At 38.9% G+C, this 27,834-nt stretch overlaps 1 protein-coding gene across 4 annotated transcripts in view; it reads right to left on the minus strand.

Moving 5' to 3' along the window:
• Nucleotides 1–458: 458 nt before the first annotated feature.
• The window catches only part of LOC131239614 (cyclin-dependent kinase F-3), a 43,948-nt gene continuing 16,572 nt past the window's right edge, over nt 459–27,834 (minus strand). Inside the window, exons 2-18 of one of the 4 annotated variants that reach the window (XM_058237400.1) lie at nt 24,256–24,648; nt 24,067–24,145; nt 15,955–16,023; nt 11,742–11,831; nt 8,924–9,062; nt 8,694–8,796; nt 8,514–8,566; nt 5,351–5,417; nt 5,124–5,232; nt 4,971–5,036; nt 4,782–4,850; nt 4,642–4,705; nt 4,411–4,518; nt 4,030–4,064; nt 3,504–3,549; nt 1,385–1,469; nt 459–923 (exon numbers count right to left, since the gene is read on the minus strand). In XM_058237400.1, coding sequence (XP_058093383.1) covers nt 782–923; nt 1,385–1,469; nt 3,504–3,549; nt 4,030–4,064; nt 4,411–4,518; nt 4,642–4,705; nt 4,782–4,850; nt 4,971–5,036; nt 5,124–5,232; nt 5,351–5,417; nt 8,514–8,566; nt 8,694–8,796; nt 8,924–9,062; nt 11,742–11,831; nt 15,955–16,023; nt 24,067–24,145; nt 24,256–24,263 — 1,332 coding nt within the window. In that variant the 5' untranslated portion in view covers nt 24,264–24,648 and the 3' untranslated portion in view covers nt 459–781. Of the gene's footprint in view, nt 924–1,384; nt 1,470–3,503; nt 3,550–4,029; nt 4,065–4,410; nt 4,519–4,641; nt 4,706–4,781; nt 4,851–4,970; nt 5,037–5,123; nt 5,233–5,350; nt 5,418–8,513; nt 8,567–8,693; nt 8,797–8,923; nt 9,063–11,741; nt 11,832–15,954; nt 16,024–24,066; nt 24,146–24,255; nt 24,663–27,834 lie in introns of all 4 variants that reach the window. The other 3 variants (XM_058237402.1, XM_058237399.1, XM_058237403.1) reach the window with 3 other exon arrangements.

The raw sequence follows: 27,834 nt of genomic DNA on the forward strand, positions 1-27,834 counted from the left end.
TTAAGGTAGAAATTCCAAAATCATAAATGAGAAACTGTTCACATTGGGCACTGTATGGCAACCGTCCTACATTTTCTTCTACCGTATCCACTTCAGCGGAGCATCCGGGCCATGAAAATGGCGGTTCTTACCATGAAGATCAACTGGAAGAAAAATCGGAACAATCCACTATACATCCCGCTGTCCGTAGATTTTGATTGTGTAACCTCCCTGATGAATTGACCATACTGGTTTTTGCCTAGTTTGATCTTTGCGACGCGTCCCACCATTTGCATGGGCTAAGGATCATACAAGCGACACATTGTTGGGGAAGAAAGTCATGTATGCTAAAGTTACCATACATCATTGTATGTGAACATTTCCCACCAGAGATTTTCTTCACATGAAACTGCCATTGAGCTAAAAATGCAGCCTGAAATCATGAACTTCTGAAGTCTTACAAAGTATAAAAGAAGAAAAGTGCACAAAATACTGCTGAAGATCTTGTTTCCAGTTTAATACAATACCCCACATGCTTGCATTTACAGATGGTCTTCAAAACAAATGAAGAGATGAAAACAGAAGGTATTTTCCCCACCATTATTAACTCAATGGTTGAATGGGGTTCCAGAAATAAAGGGGGGGAAAAACAAAAATTAAAGAAAATAACAAAACTTAAATTTACAGATTTGCTGCGGTTGTTTATTAGATTATCGCAATCCTTTATCGTATGTGCAAGGCAATTGAAGAAAAAAAAAAATTTGTTTTGCCACTCCAAAATATAATTTAGGTCAAATTCTGCTCAGGCATGACTCTGCTGGAAGGGCGACGGAATGGCCATCATCGGTCCGAATGAGCGGCTGTCGAGTATGTTATTAGTTTGCAGAGTAGCAATGGTAAATCCAGCAGACTGGGGGGCCGCAATTGGTGGCCGTGAGACTTGACTGCAAAATAGTAAAGGAATCAGTGATGATTTGTATTTTAGTCAAAAAGGTTGCCATTGCTATATTATCATAACATTGGATTTTAGGTATGCTAGTGTGGACGATAATCATGCACAAGTTTGAAGTTGGGGGTGGACTTGTACAAGATCCAGATCCTGCTTACCTCGCAGCCCAAAATTCAGGCCAATAGGAATTTCTAGGATCAGAACAGGGCACAAAATTTAGTGGTTGATTTGTTCCCAACTAATCAATTAGGGTTGTCCAGCCAGCCTTATTTCTTGGACTTTACACAATCACGGAGTGGCCTGCAACTCAAAATGGCCTGGATCTTCAATACGTCTGCCATGACTCCCAATGGAAACTCATGTGCATCTTAGCATTCCGCCATGAAATTATCTAGTAGTAGAAATATGGAAAAGAAAATATAATAACTGAACGCTTTGGGAATTGGAGATTCTCACCTATCCACCATATACGATGATGAGAAGGAAGACTTAACCGGAACATCGTTTCCTCTGGGATTGGGAGATAATAGGGGCCAAAAAACTGTGATACAAAACATTTCGTGACATTTTGCAGCAGTATAACCACATCTACACAAATACACAAGATCTGCATGCACAAAGAGGGTGCATCCGGTGCAAGGTATTCCGTAACGGTAACGGTGGCTGTAACGGCCACCATTGTTACCTTTACAATACTATAACGGCCGTTATGGCCCCCATAATGGCTGTTACGGTCTCTCCTTTATTTTTCTATTGAAAAAAACCCGAAATACCTGTATCGGCCTCGTAACGGGCCGTTACGGGGCCATTACAGCCTTTACAGGGATGTAACGGGCCGTTATGGGGGCTGTAACGGCCTTTACGGGTCATTTTATCCATAACGGCTGTTACGACCTTTACGACCCCATAACGTGTAACGGTTGCCACCATTACCTTTATGTAACGGCCTTTACGGCACACCATGATCGTGTGACAAATATCGCCAAGATTTTGAAAATCTCACGATAATATCGCAAAAATAATAATTAATACACTAAAAGATATTATCGCAACATTATCAAAATATTGGCAGATTTTAAAATAGCGATATTATGGCAAAAAATAGTAAAAACATAATAAGGAATTATTATAAAAATATTATTTAAATTTTAATTTATTTATTAGTAATTTTAAATAGATTTATTTTCAGTGAGTTTTTCGAACAATATTCTGAGAAAAACCTCTAAATTTTGAAAATCACCCAAGAAATTGCCGTAAACAAGATTTCTGTCGCTATGGGTGCATCAGTATGCATCATTTTACTGGAAAAAGCATTGTTAATACCAAAAGCACGAGATATCGGTTCCCAAAAACCAAGGTCATTGGCAGCTTTTCAATCTCCTACAACATCAACACATCATCATAGCCTTTCTCCAGCCACTGTTGTCAAAATCCTACGATTTACGATATACGATTTTAGTCAAATCTTAAGCAAAATGATTTGAATCCCAACCTTGAATCTCTTTTTGTATAAACACTACGATTATATGATTTGAATCCTATGATATACGAATCAAATTATACTTGTTCTCTTTTATTTTAAGCTTCACTTGGCTTTCATTTCATGTTTTTAAATTGGTGGATGCTTTAAGAATCGATTTTAGTCAAATCTTAAGCAAAGCGATTTGAATCCCAACCTTGAATCCCTTTTTGTATGAATCCTACAATTTATGATTCAAATCCCGATTTACGATTCAAATTATATTTGTTCTCTTTTATTTTAAGCTTTACTTGGCTTTCATTTTATGTTTTTAAATTGGTGGGTGCTTTAAGAATCATTTAGAAAAGGTAAATTATTTTATTTGTTCTTTGTAAGAGATTAAATGATATATATTCTCTTCAACGTTAAATCATGTAGCTTTTTTTTGTGATTTCTTATTCTTAACTAGTCGAAACACCAAATTGATGCATGACTTGCCTGTAATATTATTATGAATGGTTACGATCATGATGACTTGTATGCGTTATGGAAAGATATTTCAAAATCAAAAATATCTTTTTTCATTGGTCTACAATATCAAAGGCCACTTTTCCACTGTGAATCTACATTCTAGAAAGGTAACAAGTACATAAATTATTAAGGAAAATTTCTTGAAAGATAAAAATAAAGGAATAAGATTCCTTTCACACTATCATGACAATGTATTACTTGTGCACATTGATGTCAAGAGGAAGATTGACGAGTTATATATATATATATATATATATATATATATATATATATATATATATATATATATATATATATATATATATATTTCAATTTTTTAAGAAAAAAAATATTACAATTTACGGTACGATTTGCAATTTGATACAATTCGACCCCTAGTATGATTTGCAATACGATGATGATTTTGACAACATTGCTCCCAGTAATTTGGGGTTGGCTTTAGAGATTGCAGATTGGCAGAAGATCTATGGTCAGCTTCCCACCAGATGACCTTCCTCTTTAACCCAACCTCCTGGAACCAACCATGGCACAGGCACATCGACCTCTTGCAATAAAATACCAACGAATGGACAAGATGAGAGTTACCTCTTTCCCTTGGATGGTCCTGAAACCCGGAGCAGAACAGTATCTCCTGTTACACATGATAGCAAATTGTCAAAACAAGCAATTACTAGTCACTTGCATCCACAAACACGCACGCACGCACACACCCATCCACACATGCATGCACCCACACACGCACACACCCCTCCACCCACGCATGCACGCCCACACACATGCACCCCACCCCCACGGCCCCACCCACCCACCAACACACACATGGACACACATGCATGCGCATGCACACCCACCCACATACGTCTTACTAGGGCTGTCGATGGGCTGGGCCCGGCCAAGCAAAATCAAAATTTTCAATACGCCTGGCCTGCAGCCCAGCCCGAATAGTTCAAAATCTGGGCTGAAGCCAACCCCAAGCCCAGCCCATTGACAGCCCTATGTAGCGCACACATGTTTGTACAATGTATAAACATTTGTAAACACTGCCCATATAACATGCCTATATTACTACATGCCGGATGCCCATACAAGCTACACCCAACTAGTAACTCACCTCTCGCGCATTTTGGGAGACTTGATGGACCACCTCTGAAGGAAAAGAAACTTTATCAGAGAGCTCAAATTTGCGAAGGGCATCCAGATAAGATCAAAAACAGATTCCTCAAAAAGATGCCAGTACAGTTCGTGCTAGGACAAATTGATGGCCAATTTGTGGCACCAATGCATGACCTACAGGCCACTCATCAGGTGGTCGAAAGTGAGCAAGCCCTGGCAGGCCTGTCTGCTCAAATGGGTCAAAAGCTCAACCCAATATAAATTTAAATTTTCAAAGCAACATACTCCACTTTTTTCTTGTACTCTGAAAATAACTATGAAAGTCTGCATATTCTGGTTTTCTTAACTATAAAACACTTGGGTGAAACAGCATTATTACCTAAGTTAGAAACACTGGGTTTCACTGCCAGAGTTAAGCCAAGAAAGCAGTCATCTGATTCGGTGTCAAAATCCCAGAGATTCAACTCAAGCTTTGGCTTTGATCCTGCTGCAGTCAGGAAATCACATGATGAGCTGAATAGAATATCTGATGCATTTTGAAAACAGTGGTTCATGCACTTGAGGTGCAAAATTCAAGAATCATAGACGTTGATCATGCCTGTTGACTCACCAGTGTGATTTCGCATGGTTCGCTGGAAAGGATCCTGAAGTGGAGAAGAAATCCATGATCCCACCTGTTCCAGGGGTGAACATTAGAGAGAAATCTCCATCAAGCAAAGCTTAGAGTAAAATGGGGAAAAAATATATTACATGGAAGAAGGGATGTTGTAGTGCTTGTTCTGCAGTTGGCCTCCTTTGTGGGTCCCAGGAGCACAGTTGCTATAAGAAGTTCCATCCCATGGGCATTAACATATGAAAAGAATCCATATAACCACACAAAAATCACCACAATTGACGCTAATTTTAAAAAAGGGATACAGATGAATCAGCAAGACCTACCGCAATCAAATCAATTGCTTCTAAGCTGGCATTTGGAATGATATCAGAAAGATTGGCTGGCATGACCTGTAAGTTTGAAAAAAAAAAAGGGATAATGAAGGATGGATCAATGAAGAGAACCCATTTAATGATGACTGGAAAATAACAGCTTACCTCTGAAAACCTAAAATTGAGTAAGCGTGAAAGGTTCATCCCTTCAGGCCATGTAGTATAATCAGGCGTACCAAGGACACAGCATATTTTGTATATTTGATCTGTTTCACTGCATGGAAAAGGAAAACAGTCACAAAAGCTGAATACTTGCAAAGGGAAGCCAATATGATATCATGAACTTTCTGCCAGGGATTAAGGATTTTGGGCCCAGGGAGATGGAATCTTACCTTTCTCCAGGAAAAAGAGGACACAACGTGAAAAGCTCAGCTAGTATTGCACCAACAGCCCACATATCTGCAAAAACATCCAATTATTACTCATCTATCCATGAGGCAAAGGCAACAAAAAATAGGGGAAAAAATTAATACTAAATAGAATAATATAGAAACACGAAGAATTTCTTGACCTATAATATAAACTAAATGCTATAGGTGTACCAAGTTAATAGTACAAACTACAAACTTCTTTTTCGGGGTGCCTGTTGATAAGGATGTCTTAAGCATCAAGTATACTTTTTTTAATTGTTTACTAATGTCTCAGACATTTTGATGGAAGAGATATTACATGAAATTGGTTCGGATATATCCGGCTGTAACTACCAAGGCCCATCGTTGGTTGGTGTTAATGATTGCAGTATCTATAGCATTGGCCGATACTACTGATATCACATGTGGGTGATATGAAACTGAGCTTAAGTTCACTTTCTTCCCCATATCATGCAGATATTTGGGAAATATCGCAATGTATTGACAATATATCGACACATTGCAATATTTTGAAAATATCATAAATATAAACTCTTGTGTATCACCAATACCATCGATATGTTTTGTTGATACCATCTCAGCCCCCTATGCAAAATGTTTTGAAAAATTCACCAAAATTCCCAAAAATCCACTTTTTTTTGTGAAACTTTTTGCTTTGGTTATCTTCCTAAGGTGCTTTCAATCACTCCTTTTCGATTGTTTGGAGACAAGGGAATTTGGGTGTGGAATCGAGATTGGAGAGCGTGGCAGTAGAAACGAAATCGGTGAGTTTTTTCAAATATCAACAGTTTTTTCTTGATTAAATCACTTGGAATCAGTGAAAAGAAGTTCATAATCCATGATTTTACATGTTCTGAATGATCTAGCATGCCTTTTAGCCTTCAATTTTCAAATTTGGGAAAATTGGGAGAAATCCGATTTTCGATTTTGGCCTCCGATTTTCAACTTTGATAAATGTCTTCTGTGATCTATAAATTATATATGAACTCATTGTGAATATAATTGCATCACTTATGTCAAACAGCGCATAGGTTAGGGCCCTATACAAAGGAAACTTATTATGTATACTTTTTTTTGTGATCTTTTGAGTTCTAAGTGTATAATAATGTCTTTTCTAACATCCCTTGAAGTTTCATTGAAACACTCGACCAATTTCCCAATTTTGCCAAAAAAAGCAATACATTACACGATACTTGAGAAATTTCCTGTGCAATTCCTGATATGTTTCTGTATACCAAGGGTGTGACACATGCATCGATACCAATACTGAAGACATTGGTTGGTGGCAAAAATTTTGTCAAATATCAAATGAGTATTTCAATGGACAGTAGTTAGAATCTGCAAATGAATGTGAAGTCGTGAACATATTTATATACTTAATCAAGATAACTGGGATGCAACTTCCATAAAGACTGAACAGAAACAGATCATGCAAAATGATGCAGCCCAAATAGATGGTCAGATGACCCTAACTAAAAGTGGCACACAATATCATGTGTGAAGAAATAAAGGAATAGGGATTGAAAACATTAAAAGGGCCAGATTATCATTATCATCAATAAGGGGTCCAAATTGGTTGTGCAGCAGATAATCATTATCATCAATAAGGGCCCCAAATTGGTTGTGGCAGATCATCACTGTCGCCGTCGTCGCTGTCAATAAGGATCCCCCAATATTGGTTGTGCAATATAGATATGAAAGGGGAAAACAGGAAGAACAACACAAGTTTTTGGGGTCTTTTGGTAACATCCACTTCACAATTCACTGACATCTTTTATTTCAACGGCAATTGTGCTGATATCATCTTGACATTGTGCCGATATCACCCAAGGAACCCAAGAAACTTTAGCATTATTGCTTAAGAAGGTTACACTAGAGGCATGTAAGGGGACATTTACATAGAGGAGGCCACCACCAACCGTTGGCCCTAGAGAGGCTCCAGGCCCAAATTTTGAACTGCAGGTTTCGGAACTATCAGGCTAGAGACCTATTCAAATTTGTCATTTGCTCAACCCAGGCCTATCCCGTTGCCAGCTGTATGTTTAGTCTAGTAACATAGGATGTTTAGGGGCTGCTTAGTTGAATGGCATAGAGCCAAGTTTGGCTGGTTTTGGAAACCAATATATGGGTCCACATGTACCCATATTAGAAGACTGCTTAAGGCAGGTTTATAAACTTCACTCTTCAAAATCTGGAATCAGACCAAATCTGGAGTTTTCACGGTCAAATCCCTCTATACTGTTCTCTCTAGTGCTAGGTCCTCTTCCTCTTCCTGCTGTCATACAGGGTCGGTATGGGCTTACTGTATCCCCCCAAGGCGGCTGCTTTTGGATGGCTTGTTTGTAGGAACAGAATCCTGTGAGGGATGATGCTGCCGAATGTGTGTCCCTTGTGTCTCAAGAAGGAGTCCATCGATCATTTATTCATCCACTGTCCCTTCGCCATGGAAATTTGGTGGAGTGTCCTCCGTCTCACAGATATCTCTTGGGGAATGCCCCTTTATCTGGATCAGCTTGTTTGCATGTGGCATGCAGATCAGGGTGAAATTTGGGCAGAAGAAAGTGGCGGTCCATCTTGATGGCTGTTCTTTGGGCTGTGTGGGCAGAAAGGAACAATCATGTTTTCATAAATCTCAATGTTTCCTCAACTGTAGTTTTTTCTAAAGTGTTGGTTCTGTTTCATGATTGGGCTCCTTGAGGTTAGGGGAGTTTGCGTGTTTGGAGCGTGGGGGGATTTTTATTATTATTTTTTTTTTTTTGTACAGTTGTTTGGGTGGCCTTCGCTGCCGTTTCTAATAAATTCTTATCTTTCTATAAAAATTTAAAAAAAAAATTTTAAATTAAAATTTTAAATAAAAAAAAAAAAAAACACTAACAAGGAGGCACTTTAAGATTCATGGTAGGAACAATTGACTGCTGACATTTAATGTCTGAGAATTAATGTAGGATTTTCACTGTTTTGAAAATCAGCCTGCCCGCTATGTCAACATTTTCTTAACTATCCGCGTGGCTGTTCACAGCATCCCTTGTTTAAGATTTTCCCTGAATGGAGGCAGAAAATTCTATATCTTAAAACAAATACTTGAGGAACACATGAAATGAAAAGGAAATAGTATATATCATACCAATTGCTGGGGTGTACGATGAAGACTGCAACAAAACTTCTGGTGCTCGATACCTTGCACACATAACGAAGCAAAACTTACAAAAAGCTATAGAATGACGCATTGAAAACTTGTAACTTTTTTCAATAAGCACAGAAGACATAAGAAAAGAAATGATCTGATATAACTAAGCAGACTCACCACCGTGTAGAAACATAATCAGTATAAGGAGGTCTAGATGTCACTTCTCTTGCCAGTCCAAAATCAGCAATTTTAATAACGTCTCCCGTCACCAGCAGATTCTCTTGATAGAGACAAAGGATATTCAGCCATAAACAAGTACATTCTAATCTCTCTCATATTAAGATATGGAGAAAGGTTTTCTGCATGAACCAAAAACCACTAAATTCCAAGATGGGGCATGGAAATACCAGGTTTTAAGTCCCGATGGAAGTAACAATTTCTATGCATGTAGGCAAGCCCTTGCAATACTTGAGACAAAAGGCTCCGTATCTCTGCCTCTGAAAAAGGGCTTTGACGGTCCCTCATGATCTGATATAGATTATATTCCTGGGTACATATAATACCAGAAACAATAACAATCAAATCTGTTAATTCGACCAGAACTGAAAACGGTAGGCTTTTTTTAGAAGCCTCTAAACCTAATATGAAACCACTTCCAACAATGTCACATGACAATATCATACCCCTAACCAGAAATTTTGATTTGAACAAAAAGACAAGACCATAGAGAAGTTCTATAGTATCTAAGGCTTGTGTGCAGGACTTAAATCAGTAATCTGCATTTCTCGTTGGCTACATGGGTAATTGTTTCCACAGATTCCTTGAACTGGCATGAATCCACGTAATTTTAGTGTTAATGGTAAGGTGTTAGCTGACTTCCACAACTATGGGATGCAAGTACAACATTTGGCGAAGGATTAGACTTTCAATAAGAAAGGGGGTTAGACACAAAATTCACAATCATAACAAAAACCAGAAGGGCCTATTAAAGTCTATAGGTGTCAATGTGTGAGATAACCAAGGATGTGGCTTTGACAAATCCAAATATCAAGGTTCAAGACCATCTAATAGTTTACAAAAGAACCAAATCTGAGCAATGCTTCAAGCAAGTTAGATGAGAAAAATCACAGTAATGACCATAGGAGGTTGAAAAAATCAAGGAAAAGTTTACAAATCTGGCATGGTAAATGTCAACTATCCAGACATGGGGACACTAGTAAATATTGTTTAGTTACAAATAAATTGATAAATAAAGTCAAAAAGAAAACAAATCAATGAAAACACCCAAAAAAAAAAAAAAAAACAAAAACAAAAACAAAGGCAATTAGGAAAGGACAATTACATAGTTCCCGATTACTAGAAATCCAACCTAATAAACAATTGATGGTGGGCCAGAAATCCAAACTAGAAGAATCCCTTATCAAAGTTCACTGGTATTGGCAATACTGTCAATAACATCCTCAATAGTGGCGATAATAACCCAACACCAAGGAAACATCTGTAAGTAGGCGAAAATTGACAGAAATTTGAGAAAATTTACAAAACCTAAAAAAATCTCCTCTTCTTCTTCTTCTTCTTCTTTTTGAATTTTGTTCCTAAAGCGATTTCGATCACTCTTGGTTTTTATTGAATAAGAATCTGGATTTGGATAGAAATCTCGACTTGAAACCAAGATGGGCTGGAACTCAAAGGTGACAAAAGGTCCATAGAAACTTTTTTTTTTCAAACATTGCCATGGATTGCAATGGAAATTCATGTCTATGCATGATTCTTACGCATTGACATGCATCTGTGGTGGAAAAACTAACATTTAATTGAAAAATGAAGGAAATTGGGAATGTCCTAATTTTTCCATTTTTTATATTGGGAAATGTATTCTTCACTGTTAACTAATGTGGAAATTTTATATATTAATGAGTGTTGGCCAATCTATTGTTTGACTTCAAATTTTATTTATTTATTTTACACTAATTTTTTCGACAACAGATGGTTAAGCCCATATAAAATGGAAACTTATTAACTATAGTTGTTTTTTTTTTCAATATTTTGATTCCTACATGCATAAACAATAAACATGTGTCTTTTAACATCTCCTAAAGTTTCACTGAAAACTCCACTTTTTCCCAACGTTCCCCCAATGTTTCCCTAAGACAGCAATACTTGTACGAGTATCGGCAATAATATCAGCAATACCGACACAGAAGCAGATTGCGTCCTACCCCCACCCGTCTCTAGCCAAGAACGGGCAGATCTGTGTGGAGGCCCACTGTGATGTCATCTCTTTTCTCAGATCATTTTAAGGTATGAGCCCAAAAATGAGGCAGATCCAACGCTCAAGTGGACCACACCAAATAGTAAGCTTGGATTGCATTAAATGCACAGAGCATTAAATGCAAGTCATCTTGCGTTGCATTGAATGCCAGAGTCATCTGTCGTGTGATCCACTTGAGTGTTGGTTCTGCCTCATTTCTGGGCTCATACCTTAAAATGATCAGCATGGATAAACATATACATCACAGTGAGCCCCCACACAGACCTGCCCGTTCCTGGCTAAAGACGGGTGGGGGTAGGACGCAATTCGCTTCTTACTGGCACATGTTTCCGTATCCCCAATCATTGATACATTAACGATACCAATACTTTGAACACTGCATCCAGGCATGTTAGAGTGTACCCAACTGTCATCAAGCAAAAACCCAAAAAGACTTTTTCGTTGATTAGTGAGTTTTTGAACCATTGGTCCTCTCTCTCTCTCTCTCTCTCTCTCTCTCTCTCTCTCTCTCTCTCTCTCCTTTTTTTTTTATTTTGAGAAGCCCAATGGACTAGAAATCACTACTTACAAGGGTCAGTAGGGGCAATGGATTTTTTTTTTAAGGTCAGTTGAGGCAATGGATAGGATGGTCATATACAAATATAGGGCTTAAGCGCCCTTAACGAGAGTATGTGCAATACAATTGGCCTCACTAGGATCATCAGTAAACAATTTTTTGAAGGGCAAGATTTAGACAAATTGCATCATTAATTAAATATTAATTTGGTCATGAAAACTGATAAAATCTACATTTGCTTGCAATTTTGCTTTTGTTTGATTTCCCTGCATTCCGCTGCTGACATTAATACTATGCAAGGAGTACAAATTAGAAATTAAGTTTTGGCATAACCAATACAATGAATCAGTACTTACATAAGAAAAAGAAAATGAATACAAAAACTCAAATTCCTCACCATGTATTCAAATATGAAGAAAAGCTCATGGTTTTCCCTAACGACCTCCTTCAACTTGACAATGTTGGGATGATTCAATTTACGAAGGGACTGCAAAATAAACAATGTACGTTTAGATTAATTGCAGAAGAAACATTGTATTATATTAATTTAAGAACAAGGGAAGGAACACCAGGTCTGCAGAGCTATTGGTAAAGCCTGCATTCTGTTACCAAGGGCCTATTTGGAGTTGCTTCTGGCAACTGCATAATTGATTCTCAGGAAATAATTCTCTGGAATTGTTTCTTGAGAATTGCTTGTGTGAACAAGTGTGCAGTGTGCATGTTTGGTAAACATGCACAAGGAAAACAATATCCCCACAAAGGTTTCGATGTTGAGCATTGAATCCTCAGTGTTTCCTATGGAATGGCCCACTAAGTCTTAGATCTACCTCATTTTCGGAGACTAGCATGATATGGTGAAACGGATGGACAAAGAGGATGCCGCATGGTCATCGCAGTGGGCCCCACAATGCACGCAGGGGGTGGGGTTTGTTGTTATAGGAAAGCCGCGTCCATCCGGCTTCTCTAGATATGAAATCTGCTAAGCCCATGTGTGTGTGCAATGCAACTCATGTACATGCCTAACTTTTACCATCATGGGACGTAGGTCAAACATCCAATCCATTCATTAGAAAGGCACAACTATATTGATGCTCTAGCCCAAGAATTAGATTGAACCACTGGTCGGGTTGGCCACAGTTCGCAAAACAGGATGCTCGCCAAATTCTCATGTTGTACTTAATTACGATTATGAGAGCAAAGTTTGAGTATGAAACGCCATCACCCAAAAGCTATTCAATAGTATTTCACTCGATCCATACATTCTCGATACGTTTGATGTATAGTCAAGGTATTCCATATCGGTATCGGTGGGCATAACGGTGCCCACCGTTACCCATACGGATACACCCCATATTGGCCGATACGGGGCTGTAACAGTGCAATTTTTTTTCCTCAAAAAATTATGAAAAAATATCCATTAAATCCGGAATATTCTAAATATTCCAAATATGCATTCATTTATAATTTGGAACATGTTTATGGTGGTGTAAGAGAAGTTGTAACGGACTGCCCAATGAACTTATGAACCTGACAACCTAGTATTGGCTATATATCTTTTATATTTAATTATCTAACTATATAATATCAATATGAATTAATTAGAATGAATCTAATACCAAAATATCTCATATTTGTAAGTATTGGTGTATTACATACCTTGTGACTTGTGTACATTTTATTACAACATACAATCTAGGGACTTTTATGTCCCATCATATAATTCATATATCTAACAAATTAATATAATATTTCCCAATAAATCTTAAGAAAAAATTTGAAATTATATTCAAGTAAATAGTGTTGTCGATTTAGAGCTGATTTGGTGGACCATTTGATGGCCCAAATCAACGTTAAATTCATGCAATCTATTGGCACTTATCTCACTAATGGATTGGTGGATATTTATTGAATAGTGAAGAATGAAAAATATCAAATGATCCTATTTCAGAAAAACAAGTGTTTGCAAATTAACAGTGAAAATCATTTAAATAATTTAATTTTGGAATTGTGACATGGCAAAAATAGTGCCATAATTTAATTTATTAATTTTGAGTTAATGTATGCCTCATGGACAATTTTTACAGCCATGTACATAGGGCCCACCACGTTGTATGTATTGTATATTAATGACATCCATCCGTTTTATCAAATCATTTTAAGGCATGGTCCAAAAATGAGGTAGATCCATTTCTAAGGTGGACCACTAGTGGGTGAGGCCTTGAAATTGGGGTCCACCTTAATGTACTTGTATATCCGTGCCGTCAATCTATTTTGCCAGCTCATTTTAAAGCATGATCCAAAAAAACAGGCAGATTTAAACCTTAGGTGGACCGCTAGTGAATGACGCCCTGAACATAGGACGCACCTTGAATCCTTGATGCATTTGTTGTATGTCCATGTTGTCCATCCTTTTTGCCAACTCATTCTAGGGCATGGTCCAAAAAATGAGGCAAATCCAAATCTTTGGTGGACCACACAGTAGGGATTGAATTCCCACAATTAAAACTTCTATTATTATTATTATTATTTTATTTTATTTTTTTGAAAAGTTACTGATTGTAATTAATAAAGAGAAAAAACAAAGAGAGAAAAACAAAAGGCGTAAGGCGACACCGCCGAGAGAGCGGCTCCGCCAACTACGCACCTAAGAAAAGCAAATTACAACCCTTTAACTTATCAACATTCACCGCCCATTCGACTACAAACAACCTAGCTCTAGTAGCAACTTGTTCCGCCGATTTTGAAGTCCCATTGAAACATACCATTTTTCTCTTCCCAAACTACCCACCAGACTGCAAGGAAAGCCATTCTCCACAACTTTGTCCTTCTTTTACCCAACGATGAGCCATGCCAGGCCTTTAAAAAGTTACCTATGGAATTAGGGGCAACCCATGCTATATCAAAGTGAGATAGGATATTTGTCCAAATACGGAAGATGAAGGGGCAATGGATGAACAGATGATCCACCGATTCCTCACTAGACATACAGCATAAACAAATATTTGTAATGATCATCCCTCTTTTTCTCAAATTATCCACCGTAAGAACTCTATTTTTGGCCACTAGCCAGGCAAACCCCACAATCTTTGGGGGAGCTTGGTACTTCCAAACCTTGTCAGTGTGAATCTCTTCTTCCTTTGCAGCTACTTTTTCGATATGCCTATAGAAAGATTTAACCGAGAAGATCCTTGATTTATGACTTGTGTTATTATTTTATTTTTTTATTTTTTAGCTGCGACTTGTGTTTTCCTTGATCCAGGTCCATGCAACCTTATCAGTAGTTTCAATGGTAAATAAACATTACAGTGGGCCATAATAAGTTTTTAACAATGGGCATTCAATCCTGTTGTGCGGTCCACTTGAGATATGGATTTGCATCATGTTAGGGACCATGCCTTGAAATGATCAGGAAAAACTGATGGGTAGCATGGATATATAATACAACACACAAATCAAGGTGGACCACATGCACTAAAACAATGCAAGTGCACAATGGGCATTCAATCCTACTATGCGGTCCACTTGAGATCTGGATCTGCTTTATTTTAGGGACCATATCTTGAAATGATAAGGAAAAACTGATGGGTGGCATGGATATATAATACGATACATAAATCAAGGTGATGCACTAAAACAGTGCAAGTGCACTAAGCAGCGTGCGCCGCAGACCACTTAAAAAAATAAGGTGCGTGGCTGTTTTTTCAAGACCAAGAGAGAGGGAGAGAGAAATAAGACGGAAAAAGAAAAAATGAGAGGGAAAGAAAGGGGAAATGAGAGAGAAGGAGAAAACGAGAGGGAAAGAAAGGGAAACAGAGAAAGAAGGAGAAAACGAGAGGGGGAGACACACCAGGGCCACAGCCGCAGCCCGAGAAGAAGAAGGAGAAGAAGAGGAAGAAGAAAAAAAAAAGTATGTTTTTTTTTCATTTTTTTTTTCATTTTTTCCTATTTTCTTTAGGCTCGTAGCAGTTTTTACGGTACCGTAATGGCCGTTATGGACTGTAACGGCCGTTACGGGCACAAAAAAAATGGGGTGGCCGTTACGACCCCGTAACGCGTAACGGTCACGGCCGTTACCATTACGTATCAGCTGTTACGGCCGATACGTAACCATTTTTGAACACCTCATGTATAGCTCTAAAACACTTGGCTTAAGTTTTCTAACCTATCCACTTGTTTCCAATATTAGTACCCACGTTTTGAGTGGACCAGATTAATTTTAGGGAAAAAATGGTCAGACCAACTGATGGATTGAATTGCTCTCAGACCTATGTACCATGATGGCACATGAGTGGAGGTGTATGGCTCTACACTCATGTGCAACTAACAAACCTTCCAACAAGGGAGGTCTTCAATCTTATGAATGCTTTACACAAGTTAGTAGAAGTGGAAACAACTATAGGAAACAGGGCCTATGCGTGAAAAAAAAAATGCAAATTTGGAAATTTGTTGTTCTAAAATTGATTAATTAAGTGGGGTAACCAAACACACTAAAAGTCTAAAATTTTGATTTTCAAATTAATTTTAAAAAAAAAAAAAAAAGCTTTTTTCTAGCAAAGCCAAACAGCCCCTAAGAAATAAAATAAAAATGGCATCCAGCATGAGTAACATACCTTGACTTCACGCAGATTCATGCACTCTTCCCAAGAGTAAAACTTTCTCTTCATTTTCTTGATAGCAACCTATGATCAATATGCAAGATGTCAACTTCCAACCTTTTGTCATGATTAAAAAGAAAGAAAAATCCCTCCAACCCTTGGAAGGAATGGAATTTCAGTGATAGCTAGCAGTTAGGAGGTGGCATAACCTATTTAAACATAGAGAATCACATAAATGTCAAGTAGAGAGAAATCTACACAATATCATATCATTCACCATGTTTGCCTATACAATTCAATAATTGTTTCATGATTATTACTAACCAATATCAAATATTATCACTTCAAATATTATATATGCATGAATCGTTAATACAACATAGAGCACAGTCATATGGTATACTTTCAATGTATTATACATGATGGTAGACTGAGAGAAGATACCTCGTTTCAACACCTGAGGTCATGGTATCGATTCCCTAGTGGGGGTGGCTAACAGTGGAGTGTGGACTGACAGTGGGGTGTACTAACAAGCTAACCCAAAAAAAAAAAAAAAAGGTATTATACATGATGGGACAGAAAGCTTGTACAACGCAGTTTCTGTTTTGATTTTGTGCAAGTGGGGGCATCATCACTTCAAATATTATATACGCATGAATCATTAATACAATATAGAGCACAGTCATATGGTATACTTTCAAGGTATTATACATGCTGGGACAGAAAGCTTGTGCAACGGAGTTTCTGTTTTCATTTTGTGCGAGGGCAAGTGGGATACATGGTTCTCATCCAAACTGTTGAAATTATAGAACCCACCATGTATGGTCATGCACCATATATCCCCTAGATTGGTAGACTCCTAACCATTCAATAGGTGGTCAATAGATAGGTGATTAAGAGAGATTATACAACAACGGGTGCATTCAACCTAGAAAAAGTACAAATTTTATACAGCTAGGATCTTCATCTGGGGGGTTTTTGATCCATCACCCTTTGATGGTAAGGCCTGCCATACCAAGCAAGGATCATTGAGCACTGGGCCCAGGTTGTACAATCCCAAAACCCTGCAGCACTGCATCTCTTTTCAGCCTGATCATTGTATAAACCTCCATAATTCATAGGAAAGATACAACACCATCATAATTATGCACTTTATAAAAGAACATGGTCATAACAAGGGCACACATGTCATGTACACAGGAAACAATTTCACCTACAATGATGATGGTTAACTTGATGTATCATGTACACACCACGCGTCATGGAGGAAAACTGTCAATACATCTTTCTTGAGTGCCTACATGTAATACTTGATTTGAAGTTGCTCCCAGCATGCCAACATGCATCCATTGACTTTCACCACCAATTTTACCCTCCAATCATCACTAATTTCCATATAAACAGAGAACCTACCTACCACCACTAAACAATCCAATCAAGGAATTCCTCAATTTGGACTTTAAAATTTGAGTAAATCTGCTTTTTGGTGGGTAAATCAAAATTTTATTAAAGGATAAAGATATAGAACAAGCAAAGGGCTCAATAGCAGAGGCCCCAATCAACTCCAAACAAGACACCGGAAGCCAAAGAAAAATCAGCGCCATGCTCATATTCTATCTTCAATCATTCCATGTGAAGAATAGGACAGAGAGCACCCTTCTTGGAAGGTCAATCCCGCTCATCGCTGCCTCTCTAAGCACACGCACAAAGTGCACTGATGATCACATAGACTGAAAACTTCCTTCCACAGATCAGCCAACCCTCCATGGGCTCACTTTAGACTTAGCCAATGAAATTTCATCGAGTGAATCTCCTTCAATGTCAACCAGGAAAAGTTTGAACTGCAACGCCGCTTTGATGGCTTGCAACAAGGCAGGGACTTCTGCAACACTGGAGTCCTTCAGGAAAATCCACTTTAACTTGAAACTCTCAAGCCCAATCTGTGATCACCACCCCCTAGTCCACGCAGCCCACTCTGTGATCACCACCCCCTAGTCCACGCTGATGACCATGTGGTTGGTGCTCAATTTCCTCCTCACTACTCGACTTACCAAACATAGTTGTTCCCAGACATGGAGGTTGATGGGGTGGACAAAGGTTCACGATTGAATCACCAGAGCCATGCAAGGTATCATGCCCATGTTTCTAACTAACTGCCCCAACAAAGTCCAAATCTCATTAGTAGGTCACTGAAGCTGTTGAAATTACATTTGTGTCACGTGCTACTGGAATACTCCCATTATCACCGTCTTGGGGATTAGTCACTCTTCCAGCTCCATTTCCACCTTGGTCACCGTTTGAATTGCTGTGCAAAACTTTCCAGATTGATTTGGATCAAATCCGACCATTGGATCTATGTACAAATACCTCTGGATCAACTAGAGTCTACAAGTAATTGTGGCCCTAAGGTATTGAAAGAAACTGCTCTGGTACCACTTGACACAGTACACAATTTAGTAGGAAAGATAATGGAGATTTAGTGAAAGACAAATCAAAGAGATCGATAAAATACATTGTATACTTAACTATATCTCTAGAGATAAACAACAAGATCAAAAAACACTCTCACTCAAAACAAAAAAAAAAAAAAAAAAAAAAACTCCTTCATCCCTTCATACGTAAGCTTTTATAAGAAGCCCTTACAATACAAATAAAAAAAGGCAAGTCCAATGAGGACGCTTGAGTCACCAAATCAAAGCGACTACTAAATAACCAACTATAGAAACAAAAGAAATTATTCAACAAACCCTATTTATGTGAGGAAAAGTTCCTACAATTTCTCTAAAACCAACTCATGATGAGTCCTATAGCACTATGCCTCTCCACGCATGCACACTCTCCTATGAAACCGTTTACCGGGGTTTGAGACTCACATGGCTGGAAACTCACCCATCTTATCTCCTCCATGCGTGTATTTCTCCATTGCATGGCATTAGCCCTCGTGCACAAACGAATCTTAACAATGGAGACATATCCCATAAGACTCCAATGCTTGTGACTAGAGATGGGCATTGAGTTGAGTCGGACCGAGTTAGGGCTGACCAAACTCCAAAGCAATTTCCATCACATCCTCCCTTCTCACGCCTGTAAGGATAGCATCATCTGGAGAGTAGGCAAAACGTCTGTCTTCTCCGTCAGATCTTTCTTCAAGCAACTATTGGCTTCTATCAATGATCCCCCTACGCAACATCCTCATTTCATCTGGAAGTATGTCGTCCCCCCTAAACTTCATGTTTTTGGATGGCTGGTTGGAAAGAGTTGAATCCTCACCGTTGATAACCTCAAGAAAAAAGGAATGATCCTCCCTAACGTGTGCTTATGCTGCATGTCCGATGAAGAAACAGTGAACCACCTCATGATCCACTGCTCTTTTGTCAGCTCAATCTGGGCAGCCATTCTTGCTTGCTTCAGATTAAACTGGTGCTTCCCTAGAGATGTGGATATGTTACTCAAGGCCTGGCATGGGGTTCGATTAGGCAAACCTCTATCTCATTTATGGCGTATGGCGATTTTGGCGACCTGGTGGGCTGTGTGGATCGAAAGGAACAATCGGTGTTTTCGGAACGAATCCAAGACCCCTCTCCTAGTGTGCTCTTTTGTTAAGTGCTTCATTGCTGAATGGGCCTCCCATATCAATGGGATTAACGTTGATCTAGTGTTTCTTCACGATTCCTAGGATCTGCTATCTCAGCAGTTTCCTTGTCTCTGTTTTTTTCCTTCTTTTTACTCTTTAATACAAGTTATCTTTCAAAAAAAAAAAAAAAAAAAACTCGATCCGGTTTTGAAATAGACCTGACCCGAACTCGACCCAACTCAATACCGAGTCCAGCATGCTTGACCCAATCCGAGCCTGGCCTGCTGGACTAATCCGGACCGAGTCCGACCCGGTCACAAGTACCGAGTCGGGCCGAGTCGGCACCGAGTCAGGTCGGGTGCAAATAGCTATCCACGGGCTGAAATCACAACTCAAAACCTAAGTGAACCTACCAGAATTGTAGCCTCTCCATTAGCTACACGGCATCTCAAATCTAAAACGTCAAATATGAGGTTTATATGTGTGTGGGCGCACGCGCGCGGATCAGGTTTCGAATCACGTCAAGTCAGTACCGAGTTGGATTTTGGGTCGAGTCGAACCAAGTTACTAGGTGACTCGAACTCAATTCGGTTTGAGTTCAGATTGGAGGAAGTCTACTCAGTTCGGATCGACCCACCCACTCGGTTCGGATCGAGTTGGGTCTGAACAAGTCGGATGAATCGAGTTGGGTCTGAACAAGTCGGATGAGTCGAGTTTGTCGAGTCGAGTGGTCCCGTGCCCAGCTCTACTTGTGACATCACCCCTTTCGAGGGATTTGATTTTATGCAATTATAGCAGTGGGCCAACCAATCCAACATGACATTAGATCCCCTATCAATAGACCTTGATGGTTTATTATATTTTATTTTCTGCAAAAAATGTTAGACGCAGACGCACGCACGCACACATGCACAAATATATACATATGGCCTCTTCAAAAATGCATTCTGAGTTAATTAGAATACACTCACACAAGTATACACGAGATCTGGACCTTTCATCTGTTGGGGCCTAACATGGCGGAGGATATCAAAAAAATTGAACCAATTAAGTGATTTTTTTTATGATGACAGGGTGTCCCCGCCCCTTTTTAAGGCGAGACTATTCCCTATGAATGCACACAATCACCAGCAAACCACGTGCATCAAGTAAAGCACGAGGAAGGGAATTGAACTCACGTCTATGGGGAGCAAAACCAGTCAAGTGATTCTAGCCAACCATTGAGGATTCTTTTACAAATGGGTGGCCATAAAAAGGTCCAACCAATAGTCAAGCATTCAATGGACAAAAATTCTCTATTGATGGCTAAGATCATCTAAATGGTGATTTTCACAGCAGGTATATCAAGTTCCTAAGCAAAGCACAATAGATGAATCATCTGGATCTCTTACATGTGTCCCACATGTAATAAGATTGAGTGCTTGATAACTGACTTATATACATTTAGCATTGGATACTTTCTTAAATAAATAGGAGTTTGGTTAGAGTAACAATTGCTGGATGAGTCTCTTGATGATCACTCCTTCGGCTTGCCAGCCAAAAAGAATTAGGTAAACGGAATCAAAGTTTTTGTGTCGCTTTTTCTATCAAGTGCATGGTTTGAATTTTATGAAGCAACAGGAAGAAAAATACTAAGAAGGTCATTGTAAGAGGTCTATAAAGATAAGGACATGCAACACAGAACACAAATCAATGACAACTGCTGGCAGTCCAGCTAGAAGTTACACACGTGGGAAGGATGAAAATGTAGAAAAACTTTGGAAATAAAAGAGTTTATGGATAAAAAATGGGGGACAGATTTTTACTTTTGTTCTCTTTTTTTCCTTCTTTTTTTTTGGCAATGGTGAGCTAAAGATTATTTTCAGTAATTTGTTATAAAAATTCTATGCCATGATATGGCAGCACTGGTTTTGTGCCTGGGCTCAGTTGGCCTTGCCTCTATGACCTCAGATTAACAGTCATTGATGCAAGTTCCAACCTAACAGATTATGTTAGGCTGTTGGAACCTCCATTACCTAAGTTAATACAACTTAACTGTAATGGGTGTGATGGGGACATCAGAGGACCTACTCGGGTGTACCAGAGACGGAGGCAACCACCCACATTAGCGCAGTTTTTTTGTGGATGGGAAACGAGTTCCAGATAGCCCGCCGGGCCATTTTGAAGACCCCACATGCATTGGACATGAATTAGGAAGACCCCACTTTGAGATGATGCATGTGGGCTGCTTAGGAGACCATTTTAGTCATGGGATTTTTTTTTTTGTGTCGATCCGACCGTTGGATCTTGTCAATCAGGCCATCGGGCCACCAAATCTTCCAGATATGGGCCCCTTGGACTTTGATCTTGTTTCTTATATATATATATATATATATATATATATATATATATATATATATATATATATAGGATTTATTTGATAAATGAGATCGATAATAAGTGCTTTAGTTTTCTTATTTTGGATGACGGGCCATTTCACTTAAGTGAGTTGCATAGTTATTTATTCCAAATTTTTAATTATAAAAGCACAAGAGGGGTGGACGTCCAACCCTAGTGGAGTTATTGAGAAGAAAATAAAGAGAAACTCTCTTGTGTGAAGGAATTTTCCTCCTTGTGTTATAGGATTTGTGAGAAGCCCTCCCTTCCAATTGAATTGTGAAAACGTAGAGGCTTGTTTGGTGGTGGATTTCCCAAGGTGCGTCCTTCCTCTTTTTCTTCTTCAATAGGTATTCTTCTTCTCGTCTTCCTCATTTCCCTTCCATTACAACCTTCTAAACCCATTAAAACCCTGCTAAATCCTCCCTCTCTTTCTTCCCCTTTACCTAGCCATGTGTGGACCCGCATGTGCACATGCACGCACGCACGCATGGGCACCCATACCGGCAGCCACGTGTGGGCCCCCGTTTGGGGTTTTCCCTCTTTGATTTCCCTCCAAAACTCCCTAATCCCTAGATCCTTTGAATCCCTAGAAACCCTATTCTTAAATCTCCATTCATGAATACAAAACCCTAATGAAAATCTGAATTTTTTTGTGAAATTTTCCCCAAATTAGAATTTTGCTTGCATCATCGTCTGTCCATGTGGTTGTTGCATTACCCACGCTAGATTAGAAGTCCCTACTTCCAAGTAGACCACTCTTGAATTATTTTATATTTTTGTGCACCGTGTATATGCTAGGACCTTCATGTTATAAATCTGAATTTCCGAATCTATTATGTGGCTATGTTTGATTTTACAAGTTGATTGCTGAAATTAATGTGTAAATTGATCTCTCTTCTTGCATCCTAGGGTAGTTTCCATTATCCTACATCAAGGTGACTTCATACAAGATATCCCATATTAATGCATTTGATTTTTACACCTTTGCATGTGCGATGAGAAGCAAAACAGCCTATCGCCTACAAGGTTAGTATTGGTTGACCTAGCAGCATAGTTGAGGCTATTGGAGCCAGGAGTTGAAGTTTATTTAAATAACCTAAAGTGAAGACTAATGACATCAGTAAGGACAATAAAATTTTCCATTCCTTGAAGAATTGTTGTTTTCCCTAAAGAATTTTCATATTAAAGTGTATTTGATGGTCACTCAGGATAGGGAAGTGAGCCACTTATCCAATAGGTTGGTAAACTATGAAATTTTTACAAGCACACAAAATTCTCTTCTATAGATATGCATGCATATAATACTCTAGTGTCAACAATATATAACTCAAATATATGCAGAGTCCATGGATCTCCATGTATCTGCTGTGTTTGGATGCTAAGGAGCCTGTGGATCACCTCTTCATTCACTCTTCCTTCTCCAGGGGTGGTGTGGTCTGGCATCCTACAGTCTGCAAGTATTTCCTAGGTGATGCCTTCTTTGAAAGATAGTCTTTTCTGTGCCAAACATTTTGGGTGGGGGGAGCGCTGGGCTTTTGGGTCCTGTAGATGGAGACTTGCGCTGCTGGCTATTATCTAGACAATCTGGTTGGAAGGGAATAATCGTGTTTTCCGGAATCTGAGTAGCCCAGCAAATGTAGTTCTTAAACAGGTCCTCTTTGATTTCTGGGTGCAGAATTGCGGATTGTATTCTTCCTTTTCTGTTTTGTGTTCTTGTGTTTTTGTTATTTTCTCTTTCTTTTGGCCTTAATAAAATTACATCATCTTTCAATATATATATATAACTCAAATGTAATGTAGACGAAGAACATATATTATCTCACGAGGCAATAAACAGATTACAAGGAATCTAATTTTACTCAAGAAGAAAATATATAATAATAATTTTGAAATACATTTTATGCTCGGTTATAGACAGGCCTATTGACAATTAATCTTAACTTGGACCCTTGGCGTCGAGCAGCATGATAGTTCCTAGTAAATGTCCAGCACAGACAACACTGAGTAAATCTTAACTTTTTAGCCCTTAGGGTACATTAAGAAAGGTTTAGCCAAAAGTCCCTACATATACAAACCTCATCCGAAATCAACTAGAAATTAGGCCACAGTGTTATGTCCAACTGCCACCCAGTATAAGCCTTCAAAAGTTTCTCATAAAGGACATTATTACTTACAATCTCGTTGGCTTCTAGATTGACTGCCTTATACACGCTTCCACAAGTTCCATCTCCAAGCTCTCTCATAGCTTTGTATCTGCAGCCCAATTGCACATTAAGAAGCACACTTTAAACCCGCATCAATGCAATGCAAAGGTGAGAAAGTAATGGAATATGAGAAATTTTCCCAACAATGCAACAACTCACCTTTCCATTGTTAGAGTTGTACCCAGTGAGAAGGTTAGCAGTGTCCCAATGAACTTTGAAAAAAGGCTTCTACACTGACATTGCAGTGTCTTTCAGTTTCACTTGCTTGTAAGTAGAGATTACTGGTGAATGGTGGTATGAAATACAAAATGTTGTGAAAAGCCCACTTCTCATGATATGAGTGACTAAGCATCACCCAGAAGATGATCGACATGCTTAAGTGCAGCCTCTATCAGCTGCAATCAACAAATATCATCTAAAAACAACCAATGGTGTTTCTGGCAGCTCTGGCACAACTCCAGCTGGAGAACTGTCAAACTGAATCTGAAGAAAATCCCAAACAGTGATGAATGTCTGCTCCATTTACCTCAGATATTACCCAGCTGTCAGAAACTGGGGCAACTTAGCTGGAAATGAGGAAAAAGAATCAGTAGAAATCCAAGTTAAAAGCTTCAGTAAATGAAGAGTAGGACGTAACAACAGAAAGCAGGTGTAACAAGTCATCTTTGGTAAATAAGAAACAATAAGCCCAGTTCTGCATTGACAATTCAGATCTAAACGACCAAGAGCGTACAAATTTTGCTTTGGATCATTCAAAAATAATATTCAACCACCCCTTCATGTTTGAAACACTCATTACAAGAAATGGAACAAAATCGCTCAGATAACTGTTTGAATCGTGGTATGAGAACTCAAATCAAGTCAACCATATTTTGAGCTCACTTCACCAAAACTAAATCTGAAAGCAAATATGCACATCTCAACTTACAGAGATTTCAACAAGTCTTGTCTTTTCTAAGAAAGACTCATTCTCGAACATAAAGAAAAGATTTCTTTGCAAACAAAAGAAACAAAAGGGGGGCTTTCCTATTTTTCCTTTCCTTAAAATTTTTAACATTTTTATTATATTTTAGAATTTGGTCTTGATACTCAAGATCTTATCAAGATTCTTTCCAGTCGAGTTGAGTCAATTTTCAAATTGAGTCATGTTTTTGGTTTTTAAAAGCATGGTTTGAATAGAGTAAATTTTCTCTTTTCTTTCATTCTTTTCTCATAGAAGCATATAATAAAATAACTTAATTTATTATCCTTTTACCATAGAATTCAAGCTGGGTGGAAGAAATGGAATGTGCCTCTAGAGTTTTATGTGATTGTCATGTACGACTCAAACTGAAAGGAAACTTTATAGCATAGCTATAAAGACCAGCCATGCTTTATGGAGCAGAATGTTGGGCAGTTAAGGAACAACATGCCCTATAAGATGAGTGTAGCTGAAAGGAGGATGTTAAGATGGACAAGTGGCAAGATGAGGAAGGATAAAATTAGAATGAATGCATTCGAGGGAATTAGGAGCAACACCATTAGGTAATAAGAGGAGGGAAAGTAAACTTAGATGGTTTTGGTCATGTGCAAAGGAGACCAAGAACCACGCCAGTTAGGAGTGAGTTGGTACAAGTTATAGGGTCTAAAATGGCAAGGGTAAAGCCCAAAAGGACATGGATGGAGTAAGAAAAGACATGATGACCCATGGCCTAACTGAAGGTATGGCCCCTGATAGTGGAATGGCGAAACCGGATTCATGTAGCTGACCCTAATTAATTGGAATAAGGCTTAGACGATGATGATGATGAAATAATTATCCTTATGTTTCATCTCCCATGGATAGGTTTTATAGGGATTTTACGAGTTTCCCGAAAAACTCAGGGGATGTTTGAAATATAATATTTCTAGTGAACCATAGCAATCTTTCCTTTAAAAGGATTGTTTATTCAGGGGCACAATCTTTCCAAATTGTATTACCCACCTTGTCAATATCCTTGTCAGCTGGAGATTCAATTCAGAATGCAACTTTTACGGGTGTGTTTTGATGTAGTGAAATAGACATCGAATGGGATTGATATCTGTAAATGCTTACATAAAACAGATAGCATGTTTGTTTCTATACATAAAACAGATAGCCCACTTGTTTCCAATCAGAGCGAAAACAAGCAGAAACCTTTTTTCTTCCTTTTTTTCTTCTTTTTGAAAGGTAAAAAACCATGGAATAGTTTAGGCCCAAATAAGTATTGAATCGATAATGCAGGACCTATGCCCCTAATGCATGTTCTCCATCCGGGTAGGAAGCTTCCCTTGGCAGCTGGTTGAAGTTCATTTCTAGATGTGGTTGCAGGGTTACCACCAAGGTGTTCCGTAACGGTATCAGTGGGCTTAACGGTGCCCACCGTTACCAATACGGATACGCCCCATATCGACCGATACAAGGCCGTAACGGCCGATACGGGTTGTGCAACGGTGCAATTTTATTTTATTTTTTGGTCAAAAAATTATGGAAAAATACCCATTAAATCCGGAATATTCTAAATATTCCAAATATGCATTCATTTATAATTTGGAACATGTTTATGGTGGTGTAACAGTCCACTCTTTGGTGAGGATGTTATATCGGGTTGTGTGAGACCCGACCCGAGTTCGCATGTGTGCATGTGTGTGTGTGAGTATGCATCTCGTTTATTTTGGTCCCGCGGTCCTACCGGTCGAATTCTGGCGACCCACGACTTTTGGTTAGCGTTTGCGGTCTTCCTCGAGTTCGGTCACGTAGACCCGACCCGGATCGACCCAAATTTAGTGTCATAGCGACCGCATCGTCGCCGTGGTTCCATCGCCGCGTCTCATGTGTAAATCCGACATGTCCATCAAAAGATATAGGCCGAGCAATATTTGGACCGTTGATCATGATGTGGGACCCACCCGGTGCTTGTGCACGTTCTCCTAGATGGGTGACATCACCCTAGATTTCATCATTACCTATGGCTACCTAGCCTATTACTTATAGCCCTAGCCTAGCAATCTCATTATGGATTTTCTTCCCAAGACCATCATTGGATTCTCTACCCCATGTGTTATGATGGGTTCTCTTACCAAAACTCATAATGACCTTACACCCTCATCATTTCACCTCTACTACTCTTTCATATCTCTCTCTATTCCTTCATTTTCTCTTCTCCTCCTTGCAAGATCACCCAAACATCCTACCTTACTGAAAATTCCAGCTACATTTCTTCCATCTCCCTCCTCATCTAACCCTCCACTTTCCATCTTGACCCTTCATCCATGGTCCTTGAAGCCTAAGGATTTCAATGCATCAAGAACTTTGAAGATCCAAGCAAGGCGGGTGCTCTTAAATCTTCATTCATCTCATCTTTGGAGACTTGTGGGACCCATCAAGTGATGATGGAGGTCCCCCATATCTCCATGATTGAGGCCAATGGCCTATTTTCTTGCATGCATGATCCATGGATGGGGCCATTCTCCGTGGACCCCATCATGGCAGTTTCTTTTGATGCATGTCATGTAGGGGTCATCTAGACCATAGATTTTGGTGGGAGAAGGCACTCCCACCATATGATTAATTCCTAATACATGCATGAAGCTAGATCTAGTTTGTATGTGAATCAATGCATGACATGTATTTGTTGTGATGAAAGGAGAGCCTCAATAGTGGCGGAGACCCTCCCTTGTGGCCGGATTTTCCCTTTTTTTTCCCTTAATCTATCCTTCATTTCTGATGTGTGTGGCCCA

The sequence above is a fragment of the Magnolia sinica genome, chromosome 3, assembly GCF_029962835.1.
Source record: "Magnolia sinica isolate HGM2019 chromosome 3, MsV1, whole genome shotgun sequence".
Taxonomy (NCBI): Eukaryota; Viridiplantae; Streptophyta; class Magnoliopsida; order Magnoliales; family Magnoliaceae; genus Magnolia; species Magnolia sinica.